Source organism: Teleopsis dalmanni, chromosome 2 (assembly GCF_002237135.1).
Source record: "Teleopsis dalmanni isolate 2A chromosome 2, ASM223713v2, whole genome shotgun sequence".
Classification (NCBI taxonomy): Eukaryota; Metazoa; Arthropoda; class Insecta; order Diptera; family Diopsidae; genus Teleopsis; species Teleopsis dalmanni.
Window position 1 is genome coordinate 89,659,373 of NC_051847.1, and position 20,694 is coordinate 89,680,066.

The window sequence follows — 20,694 nt, forward strand, 5'->3', positions numbered from 1 at the left end:
AAAAACAAAAACATAAAATGTTAAATATAAGCATTATGTATTTTAAAAGGTATGTATTGAGAATTACCTCTATAAAATCACAGACACTGGGTTCTTCAAAAGCCGCATGACGCACAGCCATAACCCACTTTTGCATAAAATGTACGACGCGCTTCTTGAAATTTATTATGTATTCCCGATCTTCGGGAGTATGCGAACCATCATTGATATCACAGTGAAAAGTGCAAAGGAGTTAAGGATTTTTTTTGATATATGCATATATGTTTGTATATAAAGTCAAAAATCAATAATGCAATACTTTATAAGTGTATTGTTAGTTTTTTTTTTACTTTTTTTATTATTTTTTATTTTTTATTTATAATTTTTTTTATTAAATTTTTTTTTTATTTTTGGTAATATTGCGAAATAAATAGTATTTAATTAAAGTAATATACATTGCTGACACAGCTTAAAAATATATTGACTACTGTTTTAAAAGCTAAATAAGAGGCACCTTTTTTGTAGCGGTTGAGAAAGAAAATGTCTTCACACATCTATAGGAGCGTCTTACTATTGGTAGTGCAGGGTTCGCGATAATACCCGCTGATCCCCTAAAAACTTCTAATTTTCTAAGATTAGGTATATCACCCGGAACCACAATGACACACAACAATATGAGGTAATAATATAGAGAGCTTCATAGATCTTTTTATTTAAGGATAATTTAGTTGATCTACATATCTTGTGTGTGTGTGTGTCCTATGCTTAGCAACCAAGAGTAATTATCGATTATAAAATTGTCATAGATACTAAGGGACACTCATAGATACTACACATACATAGATATTAATATATAAATATTTAACTAATACCACTGTCATAATTTAGGTTAGGTTAGGTTAGGTTATATCAGCGATCTCAAGGGATTTACTTAGGTCGGAAGGCCATTGTGCTATCATATTATTAAAAACTCAAGGGTTAAAACTATCTTAAAACTTTGGCAAAGCTTATGATGCTATTCAGAGGGAGGACCTGAAGTTCGCCAAGGTCCTCGAAAAGAAAGCCCATAAAGTATTAAAGCGGTGTCATGTTATAATTTATAAAACAGAAATATTTGAAATTTATTATAGACGATTTTAGAAGATTAAAACACTTAAAGACTTTTTGGATGATATATGCATGTGATGATTGAACTTGCTGAAATTTGAAAGACGTAGTGTATTCAATTATATACATATAATATAGTGGTTTATATGTATTGAATGGTTTTAAATTTTTCTATAAAAAATATGCCTTTAATTAATAAATAATTACAAATAAAGTATTAGATTCCAATTAGTTACTTAGAATAAAGTAATACGGATTAACAAAGGCATGAGAAGATAATGTAGTTGGTTTCCATCAGTTTATCCAACACAAAGCAGTAGAATAAAGTTAAAAGGCATGCGGAACCAAGGTGTATAGTTTCCATAGGCTTATGAGGCCAAAAGACATGAGAAAGTCATAGTGACAGTTACATACATTAGGTAAAATCAATTAAAACCTTCAAAAATGTTGCTATTTCAGTGAAAACAGTCATTGGATTCACTTCTATATAATTAAGTAATAGGACAATTGAACTAATGGATGGTGCCATGAGTTTTATAGTTGCATTTAGGACACATAGCAAAATTGAAAGGAGTCTTACGTGACAAGTAACTACTTATCATACCTCTGTCCTTTGTTATAATTTCGGATTAATAGCTTTTATGCAGTTGTGTTACTTCCTACAAGCTGATAGATGTTAGCCTATTGAGACGTCAATTACTATAAAGATGAGATTTTAAACAGGATTCTGTTACATTGCACTCTTTAATATGATAATAGCTTTCATTAATATTTCTTAATAAGAATTTTTTATAACCATTTCTCTAGATTGTTGTAGTTTTGGAATACTTATTACTGATGACTTGTCAGTGATGATCTATCTATGTTACCTTTCTTGTATTGTATTGTAAGATATCTCTTGCTGATATAATCTTAAGTATAATGCTTAAGATGAGAAAGCGTTTTGTTATTTTCTGACAAACTAAAATTAAGTTTTCTTCCTGTTGTAATTACAAAAACGACGTGATTGGATTTGGTACTTTGTATTACAAAATCCCTAGATTAAAGTATGGGGAAGTAATTTTAATAAACTTTTTATGAGGTTTTTTTCACGAAAAGTCTTATTTCCTGTTCCTTTTGTATTTCTCACAAATTTATTTTTCAAGTTTTTACATTTCCACAGATTAAACTTAAGTGAAACTTGCTTTAATATCCAAGCCAAAAGTTGGACTACTGCAGTTTTTACTTCATTTAAATGCAAATAAGTGAATCCTTACTGTAGCAACTGTTTGCAATTGTTTGGTTAGTAATTTGTTTTGTTAGGAATTGGAAAATTTTACCATTGAAAGTGTGTTCTTTTCATTACTGAAGTCGAGTACAATTGTATTCTGTGCACGATTTAAGTGAAATATACACAACTTCCAATTGTGAAATTTTCAAATCTCAAGAAATAAAACAACAAATAATATGAACAGTTGATAAATAAAGTAAAGTTACTGAAGTCAAGTAACAATCACAATAGTTACGAAATCACTACAAAGTAAGAACTGGTATATTATATGTATATTGAATCAACACTCAACATAATAAGCATCACATGAGAGAAGGTTAAAGGTTTATTATTTTTAAAAACTTATTTCGATCTGAAATATTGCTCAAAAAATATAAAAACTTGATTAAGTGTGGAGTGTGGAATTATTTGGAATAGTGTCCCAAATGATTCAGCAATCTTACTTCTTCAAAAGAAAAGACTTAACTGACTTCTGTGGATGTAATGATTTATATGCATTGCTTCATATTATGACTTTATTGAACTGATTAATACCAGATTAATTTGAGCTTTCAGGAATGATCAATAAAAGCAAAGGTGACACCATTACACCATTATTTAGTTGAATGTACAACAGAAGAAAGTTTTTTGCAATATGTTAATAAGGAAATTTTTTAAGCCAAGAGCCCTTTTTTTTAAGCCTTTAATCACAAATACTTTTTAAGTAAAATGATAAAGAACATAATGTATCATCACTGTAATATCGCAACTGTACTGTACTAATGATAGGATACCCTGTAATTTTATTTATATTTCAAACTCAAAGAAGAATGTTTTTGAGAAACAGTTGAGAAGTAGACGAAATCATGTATCAGATCTAAACAATATTTTCCAAGCTAGAAATTATGGTGGCATAAGAACGTAGTATCAAAGGGGGACTACTTTAAAAGAGATGGACTGACAATTCAAAATTCAGTTTATTTTAATACCAATATAAGTATAACTTATCTTAAGTAACTAAATAAGCACATATATTGCTAGTTAATATTCTATTAAAAAAGTGGCTTCATATAGGAAATCATATATAAAAGCACATATAGAAAATCTTTGAATAATACAAAGAGAATAAGACAGTTCTTTTCTAAAATGTTCGAATACAACTATTGAAGATCAAATAAATATATTTAAATAAAAAGGAAAAATGTTCGTAACCTCATATACCCGTCAGAGATTATTCTGGTTAGCAACCTACTTAAATCATATACATTTTGAAATACGAATGCATGTTCAAAAAAAAAAAAATATTTTATTTAAAAAAATATTTAAGTTTAATAACTATATTTAACTTAAATACAGAAATTTGAAAATTCTCGAATATATTCAAGTATAGTATGTGTAGTAAAAAAGTTGGAAACTACTCACTAAAGGCTAAAAACATCATATCGCCAAGCAATAAATCAAAACTAAACTTATAGTGTGTTTAGACTATGATACTTAGCACTATTATGTGATTATCTCAATTAGTGTGTAGTGTTCAGTTATATTATCTATACAGAATGTACACACAATTCATGCAAAAATTTATAAGATAAGTGCGCATTTATTTTTTAAGTTCATTGGCTTAGTAAATGCTGCTTCGAAAAATTTCTCTATGAGAATTACAAATGTAAGTTTTGATGAAAATAAAGAGAAAATAAAACTGCGAATCATATTTCAAATAAAAAGCTCTATCAAATTTAGAAAAAAAATTTATAAGTTAATGAATTAATCATAAAAATTTATATAATTAAAAAATTCAAAGCAGAGAAGAGGGAATGGAATTATTTCAATATTTATGTTAAAAAATTTAACTCTAAAGAATGAGAAAATATGCAAATCATATTCAAAAACAAATTTAAAAAAATAAGTAAGTTTTCGTTTATCTTTTATTTTGCTCTACTCTAAACTCTGAACCTTTAAGTGTAAACATTTAAAAAGTGTAAACACTTAAATTTTTGATAAGCAAAAATTAGTGACTCATGTAATATAAGCAGAAGTCAAAATATACTATTCTATAGATTATTATTTATTACATGTTTTGATATTAAATTCCGATGACATATTCTGATGTCATACATCAGAATATATCGGATATCATATTCCGATGTCGCATGTACTCAATAACTGATATTCTGGTTTTCATACAAACAGGAGAAAGTCTTCTGTTCAGTTAGATTTGAAGAATATGTTTAAGAATCTATAAAAAAATTAATAAACAATAACTAAAATCTTAAAATTATTAAAGTAAAATTATAAAATATCACTATGGTTTTTTTTTTAAATTGCTATTTTCATATATTTTATATTAATAAAATATATTAAGTATTTAAGAACTAGAAGGGAAACCGTAACTCTTTAAAAGTTTAATATTTCAATTTATGAACAACTTTGTCTGAACAAAATCCTCTTAAGCAAAATAATCACTGAAAGTTTTTACTACGGCGCTACTCTTGCAACTAAACAAAATAATGACCTGTACGTGGTGACCTAAAGGAATTAAGTAAATACATACTTCATCGGGTAATATGAAAGGCTGAGGTTATTTAAAATTCTATTCAGTGAAGTATTATACCATAATTTTACTATGTTACCTTAAGATAGATATAAATTTGTAATTTGTTTGAAAAGGATATTAGTTCGCCAATTCATCCACTAACTGCACAACTGGCATGAAAACTATGTGCGTTAGTAGGAAGTCATCTAGGAAGGGATCCATACCACTCACTTGACTACCGAGACGTGTCTCAAGTAAATGCTCCAGCATTTTTGATGGTGTGCCAGACATGACAGTGTATCTATAAGAAGAACATTTATTTGAAATTATAAAGTGAAAAGTAAAAAAAATACGAGTAAATAAAACCAAAATAATAAATTAAAAAATGTAATATTAAGTAAACTTTTCGATTTTAAAATATCTTCAATTATACAAAATAAATAATGATAAAAATGATTTTAATTTATTAATTTATTTATTTGCCATTTCGTGGTCGCTGTGGTTGAGCAAAGTGAAATGTTAATGTAATTGCTTTGCGGTTAAAAATTAAATGTTTAATTAAAAATATTAACTAAAAAACGAATGCTTAAAAGTATTAAAAAATTAACAAAATTGATTGTAATTGTTACAATTAATAGAGTTTGAAGAAAACTTGTAACGACACTGGAATGTTATTGTTATTCACTAAAATTTTATATTTACCAAAAACATAATAAGCTTGGTTAAATATTTGTACCATAGTTTCTTGTTATAATAAAATACAGGGTTAGACGATTGAAGTGTTACCTATTCAAACGACCATATCTCTTTTGTGTTTTGTAATTGATTCAAATTATTAAAATTGATCAAAAGTTCAGAACCCATTTACTCTTGCACGATGTGGTCACCTTTTGATTTGACTACGGCCTTCAAACGGTTAAAAAATGAGTAGCATGTTTCACGAATGCAATCTACCGGTAATTGGGTCATTCTTGAACAACGGCTTTCTTCAGCGCATCCATACCGTCATAATTTTTTGTCCTCACTTTGCTCTCCAATCTGGTCCAGATTTATTAGTCCATCTGATTTGCATCTGGCAAATTCGAAAGTCATGGTGTTGACGAAATAAAGTGTGCAACATGATTTTTCAACCATCCATTCTTAGTTGACACGAGCTTTAAGAGACCGAGACCAGTGCCGAGTCTTGTTGGAATTTCCATGGTTTACGACCGAAATGTATGCATGCCTATGGCTCTAAAGAAACTTCCAAAATATTTTCCTGACAATAAATCGCATGTATGGATTTTGACAATAGGCACGCTGTTCTTACCATTACTTGAGATTACTTGAAAATTACTTCGGGTGGTCATTTTTATCATTTTTAGAGGGAAATTTTCCTCATCAAAGAGCACAATGTTTAGAAATTCGCCATATTCGTCGAAGCGTAACAACTCCTTTGCTCTTTTGAGTCTAACTTTTTGTTGTTTTGCTGTAAGATCTTGTGCCTTTAGGAACTTGTAAGACTTTACCTTAAGCTTATTTTGGAAAATGCTTCAGATGATGCGGTAGGATACTTTTAGTTCTTTGGTAACCACTACAACGTGGATTTGTCATTGCGCCATTTAAGTCTAGCCTTCACTTTCCGAACTATTTCAGGTGACGTTGCTGTTTTTTTCGTCCACTACCACAACGTTTGGTGATGCTGTCTGTACTATTATTGCGACTAAAGAAACGATACAAACATTTTATTCACTTTTAGGTGTTTAGGTGTTTGAGCTCACAAACAATAGCTGGTTGTGATTTTCTATAACCAATCGCACTTTTACGTTTGAATTCCATTTCGAATAACTTTTATTATATAAAACTAAGACGCGACTCAAATGCTTGTGGTGGCTTCTGAACAATATAAACAGCTGTCATTCGTATGAATTTCACGTACTTGGCAATAGCAGTCTATGTATAGTTGGTAACACTTCAATCACCTAATCCTGTATTAATATATATTGTCAGGTAAGGACCTTGGGGTGCTAAAGGCAGAAGACTACCGCCTTCAATTGAATCGGAAGCTTCTAAATGTAGTATGTACACATATATGATGTTATACACATTCATTATTATTGCATCATGGCCGTTGAATTTTTTTTAAACTCGTATATATGACCGAAATAAATTGAAAGACCCCCTACCTAATTTTCTAGCTGTGTCTTGTACAGATAAATAATTTCCGAAATATATAAAAATATCTGATATTTAGTAGTAAAGCTTAATAGCCTATTTACGTAGCACAAGTAATTGTAATCAAGTTAAAATTATAATCATTTTCCAAAGAAATCCTTTGGTGATTCATATATATATTTATTAATTACTTATAATAAATAATTACAATTAAAAAAAATTATTTTACTAAAGTGTTAAATATTTAACCACAACAAATAAATTATATAAAAACTATATATATAAATTTATATATATACTAACAATGCTTAAAAGTATTTAAAGTAAAACTATTATATGCATTTTAAACTTACTTGAATGCCGAATGTTGTCCCCGTTGTTTTGCAACTCTCTCTAGAACTAAAACATCCTTTCCGTGCTCCTGCAATCTGAGTGTATTAGCTTCAACATCACGCAGTATACGATTGAAATGCTCCTTATCTACGCGCAATAAATGACAATTATTTTCCTTCAGGACAATTGTAGCAGCTCTAAAAAATGGTTTGAAAAGGACAAATTGTAATTACAAATTTATGCTTGTGAATTTAATAATTTTTTAATATTTCTATTTATTATTAAAATTATGCTTTCTAGTGCCTCTAGCAAAAAATTACAATAAAGTAAAAGTTGCATTTTTCATTAAAACATTTCAATTACGTTGTCAATGCTGAGCTCCCTATGCCTTCATAACCCGGTGCACTTTAATTAAATTTTTCATTTCGTCCTTTTAGGTAAGCTTGGCAGTAAATCCTGCGCACTAACTTTATATAACACGAAATTGAATATTAATTTTTTTCCCCATTTAATTTGTCCAGCAATAATCCATGTTTCAATGATTTTTTTAATTTAATTTACTATAACAGATATTTAAAATACTTAAATGCTAATATTTATAAATTAAATTCAGTGAAATATATAGACATCCGTTCGATTGGACCACCACAGAAAAAAAGTTGATGACCTAAAATTAAATGGAGATTAAGCCTACAGAAAAAAAATTATAGAATTAGAAAATCTTGAATAGAAGTCATAATTTGAAATAGAATATAATGAAATTTTTTTGAAGACCTATTGATTCAGCTAGAGTTTATGGATTAGTTTTGTTTTGTATTAGTTTATTGATACAATAATAGTCTGATATTAGAAACTTTTTAAAGTAAGACAGTTTAGCAGCTTTCATTTAAAAGGCTCAATGCATACTGCTCGGTTAAAGCCAGTTCCAACACAGAAGATATATTATGGTTGATGTGCTCACTTCAAAGTAGACCGATTTCTCTATAAATTATCGATTCAATTTAATATTAAAACAATTCATAATAATTTAGTAGTAGTATTTAGGTGAGGTTGGAGTGGCAGTCTTGCACATCAAAGTCCACTTGAGCACATATATTAACCAAAAGTGGTACAATTAGTAATATCTCTTTATCACTTTTCGATCTATTTTCTATACAAAAAAAATTTTTTATATAGTAATAATAAAATGGATATAGTATGCAAAATGATAAGACCTCCGTAAAAAGTATTTATTACAGTTAAAGCAAGTATAGTATGTCGTAGTATACTGTAGGAATGTAAGTAAAAGTCTATTTTATTTAGCTTGAGTTTGTACACCTGAGCGGCTGGAGTGTTGCAGACGGGAAGTGTATACATCAAGTGTATAACCAGAAAAAGTGAGACGTTTAAAGTTTTGAAATTAAAAATTATATATTAATAGATAGTTCACAGCATATTTTAAATTTATTTTCTATTCGTATATACATAAATAAAGTAACTGGGTTTGCTTATATTTTAGCTTGGGTAGAAGAACTATCGGAATAAGTGCATTTCTATAGAGTGGGAGCTAAGGCTATTGCAATGCTAACACCATCTAAAATATTTAAGGAGTTAGAAGATTAAAATCATTATCATGAATTTTGGTTATCATATTGTTTACCATTTAAAAATTCTAAATGCATTTTTAAAAATGTTCCTATTATTTCGGATTTAACAGAATTATGGAGGTAGATATACCCCATATGTAGTTACGACAGTAATTAATATGTAAATCACCAAATGGTTAATATGCAGATATTAATTAAAAATAAATTACAAATTCATAATAAAAAATACTATTGCTTATTTGGTTAATGATTTTGTAATAATAATTGAAATGAATCAGCAAAATTTGTAAAATTAAATATGTAAAATTAAATTAAAATTAAAAAATTTATAAAATTTTTTGAATTTATTTATCCATCTGTTTTTTTATATTTTTTAATGTATTCTTAATTAATCATTCTTAATTAATCATTGAAATATTGTAAATTGTTGTAATTATGATGATTCTCAAGGAGAGTCGAAATATAGTATATAATAAAAAATATTAAAAGTTTAATTATTTAACAAAGAGTGACCTATAGCCGGATTAAAAAATATATTAAAACCATTATAAAAAATTTTTATTTATAAATATGAATCAGGGTTTTATATTTATTACGATAAATGGCATTATACAAGATGTTTTAAGTCGAACTGAGCAAACGTGGAAGGAATGGCAGCTTCACGTCAGACGAATGACTTATAACTTTATGTCAAAAGTAGTGCTGGTTGAAATTATGAACTCCAAGGACATTTAAGGGTGACAACTAAAACTGTCCTACGAATACTGGCCATCTGCCTTTATGTGTAGAGTCCAATTGATGTGATATGAATAAACTTGGATTTCAAAAAGATATCATTGTATTATAATTGTTGAATAAAGAGAGCTTAATACTAATTAAGTAAGAATAAGATTTATTTTTAAAAATAAATAAAAGTTAAAATATTTTATTTAAACTTAATTAAAACCATTTAGAAAAATTAGTATTTGAATAAAAGCATTTATAATGATAGAAACAAACTGATATGAATTATTTTGTTTAAATATTGAACATCGTTTAAATCTTATTTTATTAAGTTCACCTATTTATTAAAATTTTTTTTATAATTGGTTTGAATGATAACGACAGTGATTGTTAGAATTCTTATATAGAAGTATTACTTTTTTGGATTAATTATAATAATTCGTAATGGCTCTATGAAACACTTTTTTAGTTAAATGTCAGTTTCATGTAATCGAGCTGTCATAAAATCAAGCTGTTATAGCATTATTTATTTAATTAACTTTACTTTATTTGCTTTGTAAATGAAAACTTCATTTATTTTTAAGATAAGCATGCAATTTTTAAGATAAATTTTCTTAAAACAGAAAAATTTGAAATTTTGGAACCAAGAAATAAAATATTTTTTCTCACATTGAAAATATATATACAGATATTTTCTAAAGGAATTGTTTGAAACTTTGTTCTTGATCTTGAATTTTAGTACAGTTACCGAGCACTTTGGTTTGATTTTGTATATTTGCATTATTTTTAATATTCTATAATAGTGCTTTAAGCAAGCGCTTTGAAACTAGTAAGTAGTTCTATTTTAAATTGTATTTCATTGGTATATAAAAATATCTAAAAAGTACTTAGTAATGTTAACATATTAATATTTGGTTCAATTTCTTTAAAACTTCTTTATATTCAATTCATGTTTCATTCAGATTTTATTTGATTTTTGCTTAATTGCATTTATTTGAATTAAATTATTTAAAGAAACAGCTATTTAATGGAGGTTTAGATGAATGTTTTAAAAATAAATAAATGTTATGACATTGTGTCATATATCATCTAATTTTACAATTTTAATTAAACAACTTTTTTTTTGAAATAATTATTTATTATACATTTTCTATAGCCTAAATGTTCTTAAAACTGTATATTTTATGAAGTTTAATTCTATTTTAAATTTGTGCTTTTTCTTCCAATTTGAGCAGGAATTTTGATAATATATAAGAAGTTCATTACTTAAAAAATAGGCGTCCTCACACTCGATGAATAACATCACCTTACAGTTTAAAGTAAAAAGTAATTGCAGTTCAATGTTTTCCTATATTTTATCTTTTCCATATAAACATTTGCATAAATAAATTGTATACCAGTAGATATAGACGTATTTCAATGTTGGGAAGTAAGTCGATTGAAGGATTTAATCATTTACAGGTTGAAAAAGCAAAAAGTGCAGTAAACGATATACAGAAATCTCTTAAAAGCCTACACAATGAAATTAAAGAGGATATGAAAAGGCAAGTATTAGTGAGATAGAACAGTTTAATCTGCAATAAAAACTGCAAAAGTTAAGTGCACATCAAACGAGGATTTCTACTAGTGATAAACCATATTTATACGCACAAGATTATACAACTGTTATAGTTATGCTGATGGAGGCCACACTCTACTACCGGCATACCGCGACCAAGCACATAACAACGATGTATATAAAGCATCGACATCCTACATGATGCCTAAAATGATAATCATGCATGATCTCAATTACAACTTCGAGATAGGGATTAGAATAATTCCGAAGTAAGAAATTTCGTGAAAGGAGACTAAAATTTTTGTGGATATCATTTTGTTCTCTTTAATGTGTGCGACTGGTAACAAGAGGATTTTCACTTGCGATGCACTACTATAGGTGAAATCTGGTACCACTCTACATTCTAGATGTCCACAATTTCTATGAGTTGGCTCCGTAAGGGCTAAAATTAATTCCTAAAGCTACGTAGAGTTTTGGCATTTATGATTTCATTCTATGTGGAGTTACAATTTTACAACCGAGTGCTGTGACCTAAAGCACTGAAGCTTAGATAGTTCTTACTCTTCACATATAACTTCAATTGGTTCAAGTGGAATTTATTTCAAATAGCTGTTTATCGGTGCATTATCTTGATATGTGTTTTTAAAACAAATAACCATATAAAACATATATAGATCATGCTGCTTACTGCAAATCGACTTACAGGTATTGGTCGATCCTTTTTCGCAAAAGATCAATATGACTATAGGCAACTTACGACTAGCCAGAGTTTTTTAACGAAACCTTCAGGTAGAAGGATTCTCTAAATTATCATGAGATTAAAAATGAATAATTTAATTGAAAATTTAACAATTTTTTTTAAAAGATAGAGCATAAAAAAGTACATTTGGAAAAATGTATGCATTTTTTATTATAAAACCAAATTGAAAACAGGAAATAACTTTGCTTTACAAATGCTGCGAAATTTTTTATTAATATTTAAATATTTTTACTTTTATGCACATGTACTATACTTTTCAATTATCTCTCTAAAAGGTGCCTTTAATAAACTTTACATATCCATGGTGGATAGTGTACTTGTGTGGTGGAAGAGTGTACCATAGAGTTGCATTCATACCAGCATTTTTACGCTTTAACGCTTTTATCTTTTATTTCATATTAATCAATTTTTTTTTATATGTGTTTATTTTATGAATAAAGTGAGTAGTATTGAATTGCATTTTACCATGAAATTGGTATTTATTTAAAACCGAAAGATAATTTTTTTAAAGGGGACAACAGTGTTTAAAGGAAGTTTCCATTTACGACCGGTGTTTGTAGTGTCCTGAAAGGATATGTGCACATAGCTTTAAGAATAAAATGCTGGAATTATTCTGTCAACACTGTTTAAATCTGTGTTTAAGAAATCGGTAAATCGAAACAGTTTTGATTCAAAAATAATAAATATATATAAAATAATTATTTTTCTCAAGTTATGGAATGGAGTCAATTATTTTATGATTTATTTTATTATATTTATTTCTGTTTTGTTTATTAATGTATACACGGACGCTACAGTCTTGTAATAGAATGACAGTTTATTTAATTTACTATAATACAAATTTTAGTAACTAATGTATCGAGGGAAGAAATGACTATTAGAGAGTATTTTCTAAAATTTACGCAACATTTAATATTCAAATAAAGATATCTATCATGATGAAAACTATGATATGCTATTGTGGTACAAATCTATTTACTTATAAATTTTAGTTAAACTTTATTTTAGTTTTGAGCTTTTTTTGGTATTCCTTGCTATATTGTAGAGTATTAAATAGTACCACATGTTTTGTTCCAAGAACACACAGGTCTGTATCAAGTTTATTACTCCTGTCGGTTGGTTGGTAAGTTACTGTGGGTTTTTAGCAGATATTTTTTTACTTCACATATTAATTATTTGTCGTTTCAAAATCACATTTTTCATAAGAAACTCTAATGGAAACGACTACAACTATTGTATTCAGTTCCAATAATTGCAAAATAGAATAACACTGGCTTCTCAAATGACGTCAAACTACCTTGTCTATAACAATATGCAATACTTTCTTCTTCTTCCACATCTCAGCCTTATATCTACAACCGAAGTATATATACTTTAAAGCCACTTTTCAATTTCAAGATTTTTCTATCGATTTTATTAGGCTGTCGACCTATTGAAATGACCAAAACCTGACCTTCCCACCAATAATATGGCATTAGGGAAAAATATGAAGCCACAGTGAAGGAGAATCATATAACAAATGAAATAAGATCTGCATTTGAGTATCGGCGACACTGCTTTGCAGTAGTTCTTGATGTTAAAAAAGTTTGCGATAGAGTGTGGCTTAGAACTTATTAATTTCATACGATTATTTTCAAAGGCTGTTCCAGTGCTAGAATCCTATATATAAAATGAGTATTTTATTGTAAAGCACAAATCATATATCTTCCAACTTCACTTAAAAATACTGGCGTTTTCCAAGGTAGCGTCCACAGTTCCTTTCTATACATTTGCCGACCATTATTTTCACATTTGCCAACGAAACAGCAATTTTATATCCTCACAAATATCATTTAGAAACCTTAAAGCAACTTAAAGCTCATTTATTCTGTTAGAAAAATTGCTAGCCCAATGACTTATTCTAATTAATTAACAAATATACTAGGTTTTAAATTTCACTAAAAACAAAGGTACTTCTTATACTAACCATACATAGCACGTCGATACCTCAAACAGATAATGTTTACTCAATAGCTATTCAATCTAATATTAGATTAATCTGGGGCTGGCGCATAGAAACAAAAAAAAACAAAATAAAAGTTCAAGTTTCTAGTTGCAGTCAAAATTTTTTTTTTTGTTTAGAGGGTAATGTTTTCTTATACAAGAGTTCCATTAAACCAAATAGGACATTTGCTCTTCAATTATTTAGCAACGCTAGTTCTTAAAATATAGAAAGCTTGAAAAGGGTTCAGTCGACAATACTAAGAAAAATCACAAGCGCACCATAGTATATCAAATATGAAAACATTTAAAACATCTAGAGGTTTCAATGATAAAATCTAAATGCGCAAAACTTAGAACAAAATATGTTAAAGACCTATATGTTAACATGTATAAGAGGATAACATCCTCTTAGCCTCTTAACTTATGTTTATGGAACCACCTTTTTGTTTAAAAAGATTGAATTTACGTTGAAATCTATACTACACCCTGATTTCGACACTCATGAAAAGAGACCACGTGAACATTGCAGGGCTTACTGCAGTTCTTTCTGGTCATTGGTATATGGCAACCCAAGCAAACAAACTGTGCGTTCCTTATAATCCTCACTGTAGAAGTTGTGGAAACCCGCAGAAAAAAGAAACAATAAAACATTTTCTCAGGGAATGCCCGGCTTTGACGTCCAGACGAAATACGTTCTTAGAAAGATACTTTTTTGATAGTTTATCAGACTATTCATCGGTGAAGACGAAAGACATATTAAATTATTTAAATTCGGCGGGATGGTTTTAGTCTTTACTCTTCTATACCAGGGTCTATGCACGGAATGTGGTAGCAAAACGGCGGGAAATCGTTGATCGAGGTACATGGGAGTGATATACTGATCTGCCACTGCAACCAACCAACCAATTAACCTCTTAGTCAGACATTTTGTTATTACTATGCCACTTTTTCGGCTTAAAAGATTGAACTGATCAGCCGTAGGTCAACTCACTCTTATTCAATTTATTCAATGAATCGCATTTTGTTTCGTATTTATTAACTCTCAGTTAGCCTTAAAGTGAGGCGTATAGGTATAGGAATTACTTATATATATAAGCGGTATAGGAATTACTTGCTATGTTATACTTGTAGTTATTTATATATTATATGGTTGGTACTGTATATATAATTAATTTTAAGATTTAGTAATTTATTGTTATTCTCTAATGTTAGGAAAGGATTCTACATATCAAATAAAAATTTTTTTTCACTTATGTAGAACCTCACCTATACCACATTAAGAGATATGGGTTCATTTTGCGCTGATTCAATTTGTTGGTGCTTTTGTCTGTACCGACAAAATGTCATAAATCGAGGATTACCTCTATTCATTATACAGAAACGAAAACGAGTTTTTAAATTTTAAAACAATGTATTTAATTATATCTATTCATTATCCATTTATTTTCCTAAAATGAAAACTTACCTTAGCGATGGTCGAGAACAAAAATAAAAAGCATTTAAGTATTTTCTATTTAAATTCGCAAAAGGTAGGAAAACAAAAAAAAGAAACGCGGCTGATTATTTTTGTTAAATTAAATGCAATTAAGTAGCTTATAAGGACTCTTTAAAGTTTTTTTAAAAGATAAATTCCCTTAAGTATGCAAAGAAAATTTGAAAACATTGACAAAGTTTAATTGAAAATGCTTCCTTTGTTAAGAAGTTAATGACATAAAACGAAAAAAAAAAAATAAAAAAAAAATAAATAAATAAAAAAGGACCTTAAAATAAATTTTCTTTTTAATTTTTGTTTTTTTTTGCTTTATTCAGATTACTTATTTAAAATATCTTAGCTGAAATGTTGATGTTTATATACACATTATAAATATATAATACATAATAGCTCTGAGGTGTCATTAAAACGAATCGTATGCAAATTTAAAATTTAATAGAAGCTGCAGAAACCCCTCTATTAAATTATAGCCCCCCTTCATATTATTTCTACCGTTGTGAAATTTTCAAAGATTTGCTGATTTTATTGTACTCACCTGGGTGCGTCGTTAATCAATGCGAGTTTACCGAAGTCATCGCCAGTCTTTAGGGTGGCAACAGTACCTTTGCCGTGTATCACAACATCTACGGAACCTTTGAGCAATATATACCAGGAGCGCCCCTCGTCGCCTTGATTGAATACTGTCGGTTAAATTAAAAGTAAGTTAAATTGGTGTTGTTAATAAGTTCGTTCGTTTGGCAGGAGTAAGTAAAAGCTTAAATGAGATTTCATTTATTTTTTCTCAACAGTTTCCTCTTTGCGAATTTTCGTCCTTGCCAAAAAATTGACTGGAAATATTTCAATAAACTTCACCTGTGAAATATAAAAATCTGAATGATGTTTAATTACGCGAGGGAGGAAAAATGAAATAATTTGGTCGGATTCTGAATGCAGCTGTTTAAATATTTTTAATTAATATTTATAGTAACAGGGAAATGTGGAGGCTGAAAGGGTTTCTGGTAAATTGTCGATATTTAAATTTTAAAAGCATTTTTCCATTCAATTTTGATTTAACTTTTATTAAACCTGTAGTCTGAATCAATTGGATTCATTTTGTGTGCATTTAACTTGGTTTTATTAAAATGAAATTATTTAGCTCATTTTAAATATTAACAGAGCAATGGGTGCTGGGTTCTATATGAATTGTTCTCGCAATACTTAGTGGGTTGATGGTCTCTTTTTTGTTAGTTTTACCAAAATTAGTAAAGTTATTTATAGATTTTCTGATGTACGTCACTGCAAAAAACACAATACATTAAATAGATATTTGATATTCAAATCGATTCTCATAGTTTTAGGGTTACACTTTTTGGAATATTTTGGATATTTAAAATAAATATTAGAAAGATATACTGAATAAACATATATAAATGAAGCTATTTATTGCACTTTCATCAATAAAGTTTAAGCAAATACTATTTCTTATGAACTAAAACTGCTTGAAGTCAAATAAGTTGAAGATATTATTAGAAATAGAAGATGGAAAATGAATTGCAACAACAATTTACATTTTTAACCAGCTGAACTCTGCGTATATCTTACAGAAAATAAATGATTTTATTTTAAAATATGTAATATACATAAATAAATATAAGTGAAAATCATATAAGTAAATCAGTATAGAGTATATAGTGAATTTTGAGTTTTAACATATAAAACAAAAACATATTTTAAGACATTTATCAATCTAGATTGAATAAGTACTCTAAGTAATCTAAGTGATTAAGTGATAAATCCTCAAATAAAAAATAAAATTAGATTAAACTTAAATTACTGTTTGTTGCTTAATACAAGTGTGCGGGGATAAAATAAATTCCTTTCTTGACTAAAAAGTAATAACTTTTTGGGTTGTTCAACTCTGGAATATATTAGATATAGCTGACTATGTGAAAAACATGGACTTTGCAAGTATAATGCATACACCTGAAGAGATTGATTTTGTGCTTTGTTTATGGTCTTTGAAGATGCAAGATGAATGGTAAATGTATGATAAATATATATATAGAATATAAAATTTTTTTTATAATATAATCAGTTAGATTTCTTTATACAAAAGTCTTCCCGAAATTGTCTCTCATCTTTTAGAGTCAGCCTATTCGAATACCAAAATTCGATTTGAAACATTTTTAAAGGTGGACTCTTAAATATTGACCCTAAATCAAACTGTTATAGATCATATTCCACGAATTTTTGTAAAGATTACGTAGTATAAATATTATGTAGAACAATTAAGAAGTTTAAAAGAGAATTGAATTTTAGTATTTTTTTATGGTGATCACTCACAATTTTGACTCAAAGTAAGAACCTTACAGTCTATATTAGGGTCCTTTATACAGAGATTGTGTATCGCATAAATTATGCCGATTGATTCAGCGGTTAAGGAGTCCATTAGCTATGAAATTAAATTTTGAATAATGAATTCACTATTTTGGCTGACTAGGAAAACTAAGCATTTTTTGTATATAATTTTTCGTATACAATTTTTATAATTTAAATACAAGGTTTAAAAGTAAACCATGCCAAATTTAAGTTGCAGATTCCCGTTCATCAGACACCGGAACTAACGCTCTGCTGGATTAATGCTGTTCAAACTTGGAGTTTTGTCAGTTTGTAGTTTTTTGAGAAACATGTTCTGTTGCTGTATTATATAGGAATAAAGTCATAAACTACAACTACATAAATGTTTAAGTCGATTTAGTTTTTTAAAAATTTTAGCTTTTATTTCGAACGTTATTTTTAGTATATTTCCATAGTCTATAATAGTCATAGATGATGGTTGCATAGATGTTTTTAATATTAGTAATTCTCCTGATAAAGGCAAAAGCGAACTTGCCGAAATACGTATAGATATATATAGATATATACTGTTCGAAATGAAAGCTAAAATTCTCAAAAAACGAAACCGACTTTAAAAGAGCTTCGACGTAATAACTCGAAAATTAAAAATAAAATTATATATAAATGTTGTTTGACCAACAAGTTCCTCTGCTGTGCTATGTAAGACTGAAAGCATAAACCACAGTTATATAAAAATGTAAATTAATTATTATAGCTATTTTTGTTCATTTTAAATCTGTGGTACTTGTATTCTGAAAATTATATACAAACAATTAAATCCAAAAAATACGATATTTCTAAAGATTTCTGACGACGGATATGTTGCTATATCGAAATAGTTGTCAAGGAAATAGTCAACGAAAAATATTTTTACTATTTACCCATTACCCATTTTTTATTTATTTTCAATTTATTTATTACTATAAATTTTATATTGATTGCTATTTTATTATTATTTTATAAATTTATTTGAATAAGGCTGGCTTTAATTTAAAAATTTTGGTCAGTATGACGTCGATCTTAAAGTATAGCATATGTGTTGTTTACAGTCCTCAAGTAGAGTTTGGGGATCTTAGCTCTATTGAATATTAGGGTTTTTGTATGATGTCGTTCTTAAGGTATAACATATGTCTTTTTTACAGTCCCCAAATAGGGCTTGGGGATCTTAGCTCTATTGAATATTAGGTTTTTTGCAGTTTTGGTTTTGGGAATTAAGTATTTAATGAGTTCTTAGTAGTAGTATTAGTTGCAGTGGTTTGAGATTATTACTCATTTACTATATACTTTGGAACGTGCAGTGTTAAATAAATCAAATTAAATAAATTGAATAACGTTTATAGGGTATAGGTTTATAAGGTACTGACAACAAATTTATATTAAAATTAATTTTATTATTAATATTTTTAAAACATATTTTGATTTACTAAGATGAAGTGGACTTTACATATTTTATATACAATATAAATGCAGCAGATAAAAAATTAATTTAATGGATTTGAAACTGATAAATTTTATGTAAATGGTCTATTAAATTATGCAGTGTGTTCACATATATCGAGGACATGAATAGGAATATTAAAAAATAATTATTGGAATTTATTTTTGACATGTTGCAGCCACATTTTCGTTTAAAATTATGCAAATATTTGCTAGTTTTTGGTCCAATATTAACAAATATACATACACTCGCTTGCAAATAAACTGCTTGTAAATCCTTCACAGTTAGGACCTTTCAGCGAATTTATTAACATAATTTGCCGCAACCAAAATGCATTTAAATTATGAAAAACGCTTTTAATGAATATTAAAAAGCAAATTAGTGCCGAAATTGAATTCCCTAATATCAGCTTTGCCACTAATCAGCTGTCAAACAGAACAAGTGAAATTAATTTGCATTTATGGAATGAATTTCGTGTGCAATCAACGCCGATTTCTGACTTTCAGGTCGCAAATTGTAAGTTAATTACTTAATAGAGATATTAATTATCTCATAATGGAAAAGTGATAATATAGCAAAATATTTTTTTAAAGTTTATTTAAGAAAAATATAGCTTATGTCATTTTATATATTTGTTAAGGAGTGGTGATGTTGTTGAGAGTTTATAAAAATTTTTAAAAAATTAATCTATATGTACTTCATATAAATTATTATTCATAGAATATATCTCACAAAAGATTGTTAGGAATATCTTTGTCACAGATACTTACAAATAGTCCCTGCTTGAGCGTGGGACTCAAATACAATTATTGATGACAGTTCCCGTTTGATGCTGGTGGAGAGATGAGATAATGCAGCAATATGCAGAAGTTCTTCAAATACCAATTCTAGTTCTTCTGGTGTGCGTTCATGTGATCTTAAAATATTAAGAAATAAATTAAAAATTTAGTTTTTTTAGTATTTAAAAAAAAAAGGATTTTAACAAAAAAAAACAATAAGAAAGTTTTTTACAATTTAAGCATGTACGGTAATTTTGAGTCAGCGATGTAACCAGGAATAGTAACGAGAACCTGTTCACCAACTATATGTTAGTTAAGATCTATTATACAGAGATTTATTGAGCTCCCTTCATGAGTTCGATGGATTGCTTTAAATCGAATTACTTCGGTATAATGCAGTATTGAACCTACTTTACCTACTTCTTTATTAGTAGAAGTTGAAACCTACCTATGTATTAGTTTCTATAAAATAGTTTAGCTTGGATAATTACCATTCTTGCTAATTAATTAGTAAGATGCTTGTGGTATCAATTATAGATTGATTAATTAAAAAAAGAAGTATTACTAGATATCTGAGATAGTTGTAATATCAATGGAATAATAAAAAAAAATTAAGTTAGGTTGTACCACGATCCCTAGGTGAT

At 28.1% G+C, this 20,694-nt stretch overlaps 1 protein-coding gene across 1 annotated transcript in view; it reads right to left on the bottom strand.

The window, feature by feature from the left end:
- LOC119678298 (rap guanine nucleotide exchange factor 4) overlaps nt 1–20,694 on the bottom strand; it is a gene marked incomplete in the record, with an annotated part of 493,194 nt that overhangs the window by 8,750 nt on the left and 463,750 nt on the right. The window contains 5 exon segments of the mRNA XM_038090056.1: nt 68–221; nt 5,008–5,169; nt 7,376–7,552; nt 15,993–16,137; nt 20,042–20,187. Coding sequence (XP_037945984.1) covers nt 68–221; nt 5,008–5,169; nt 7,376–7,552; nt 15,993–16,137; nt 20,042–20,187 — 784 coding nt within the window.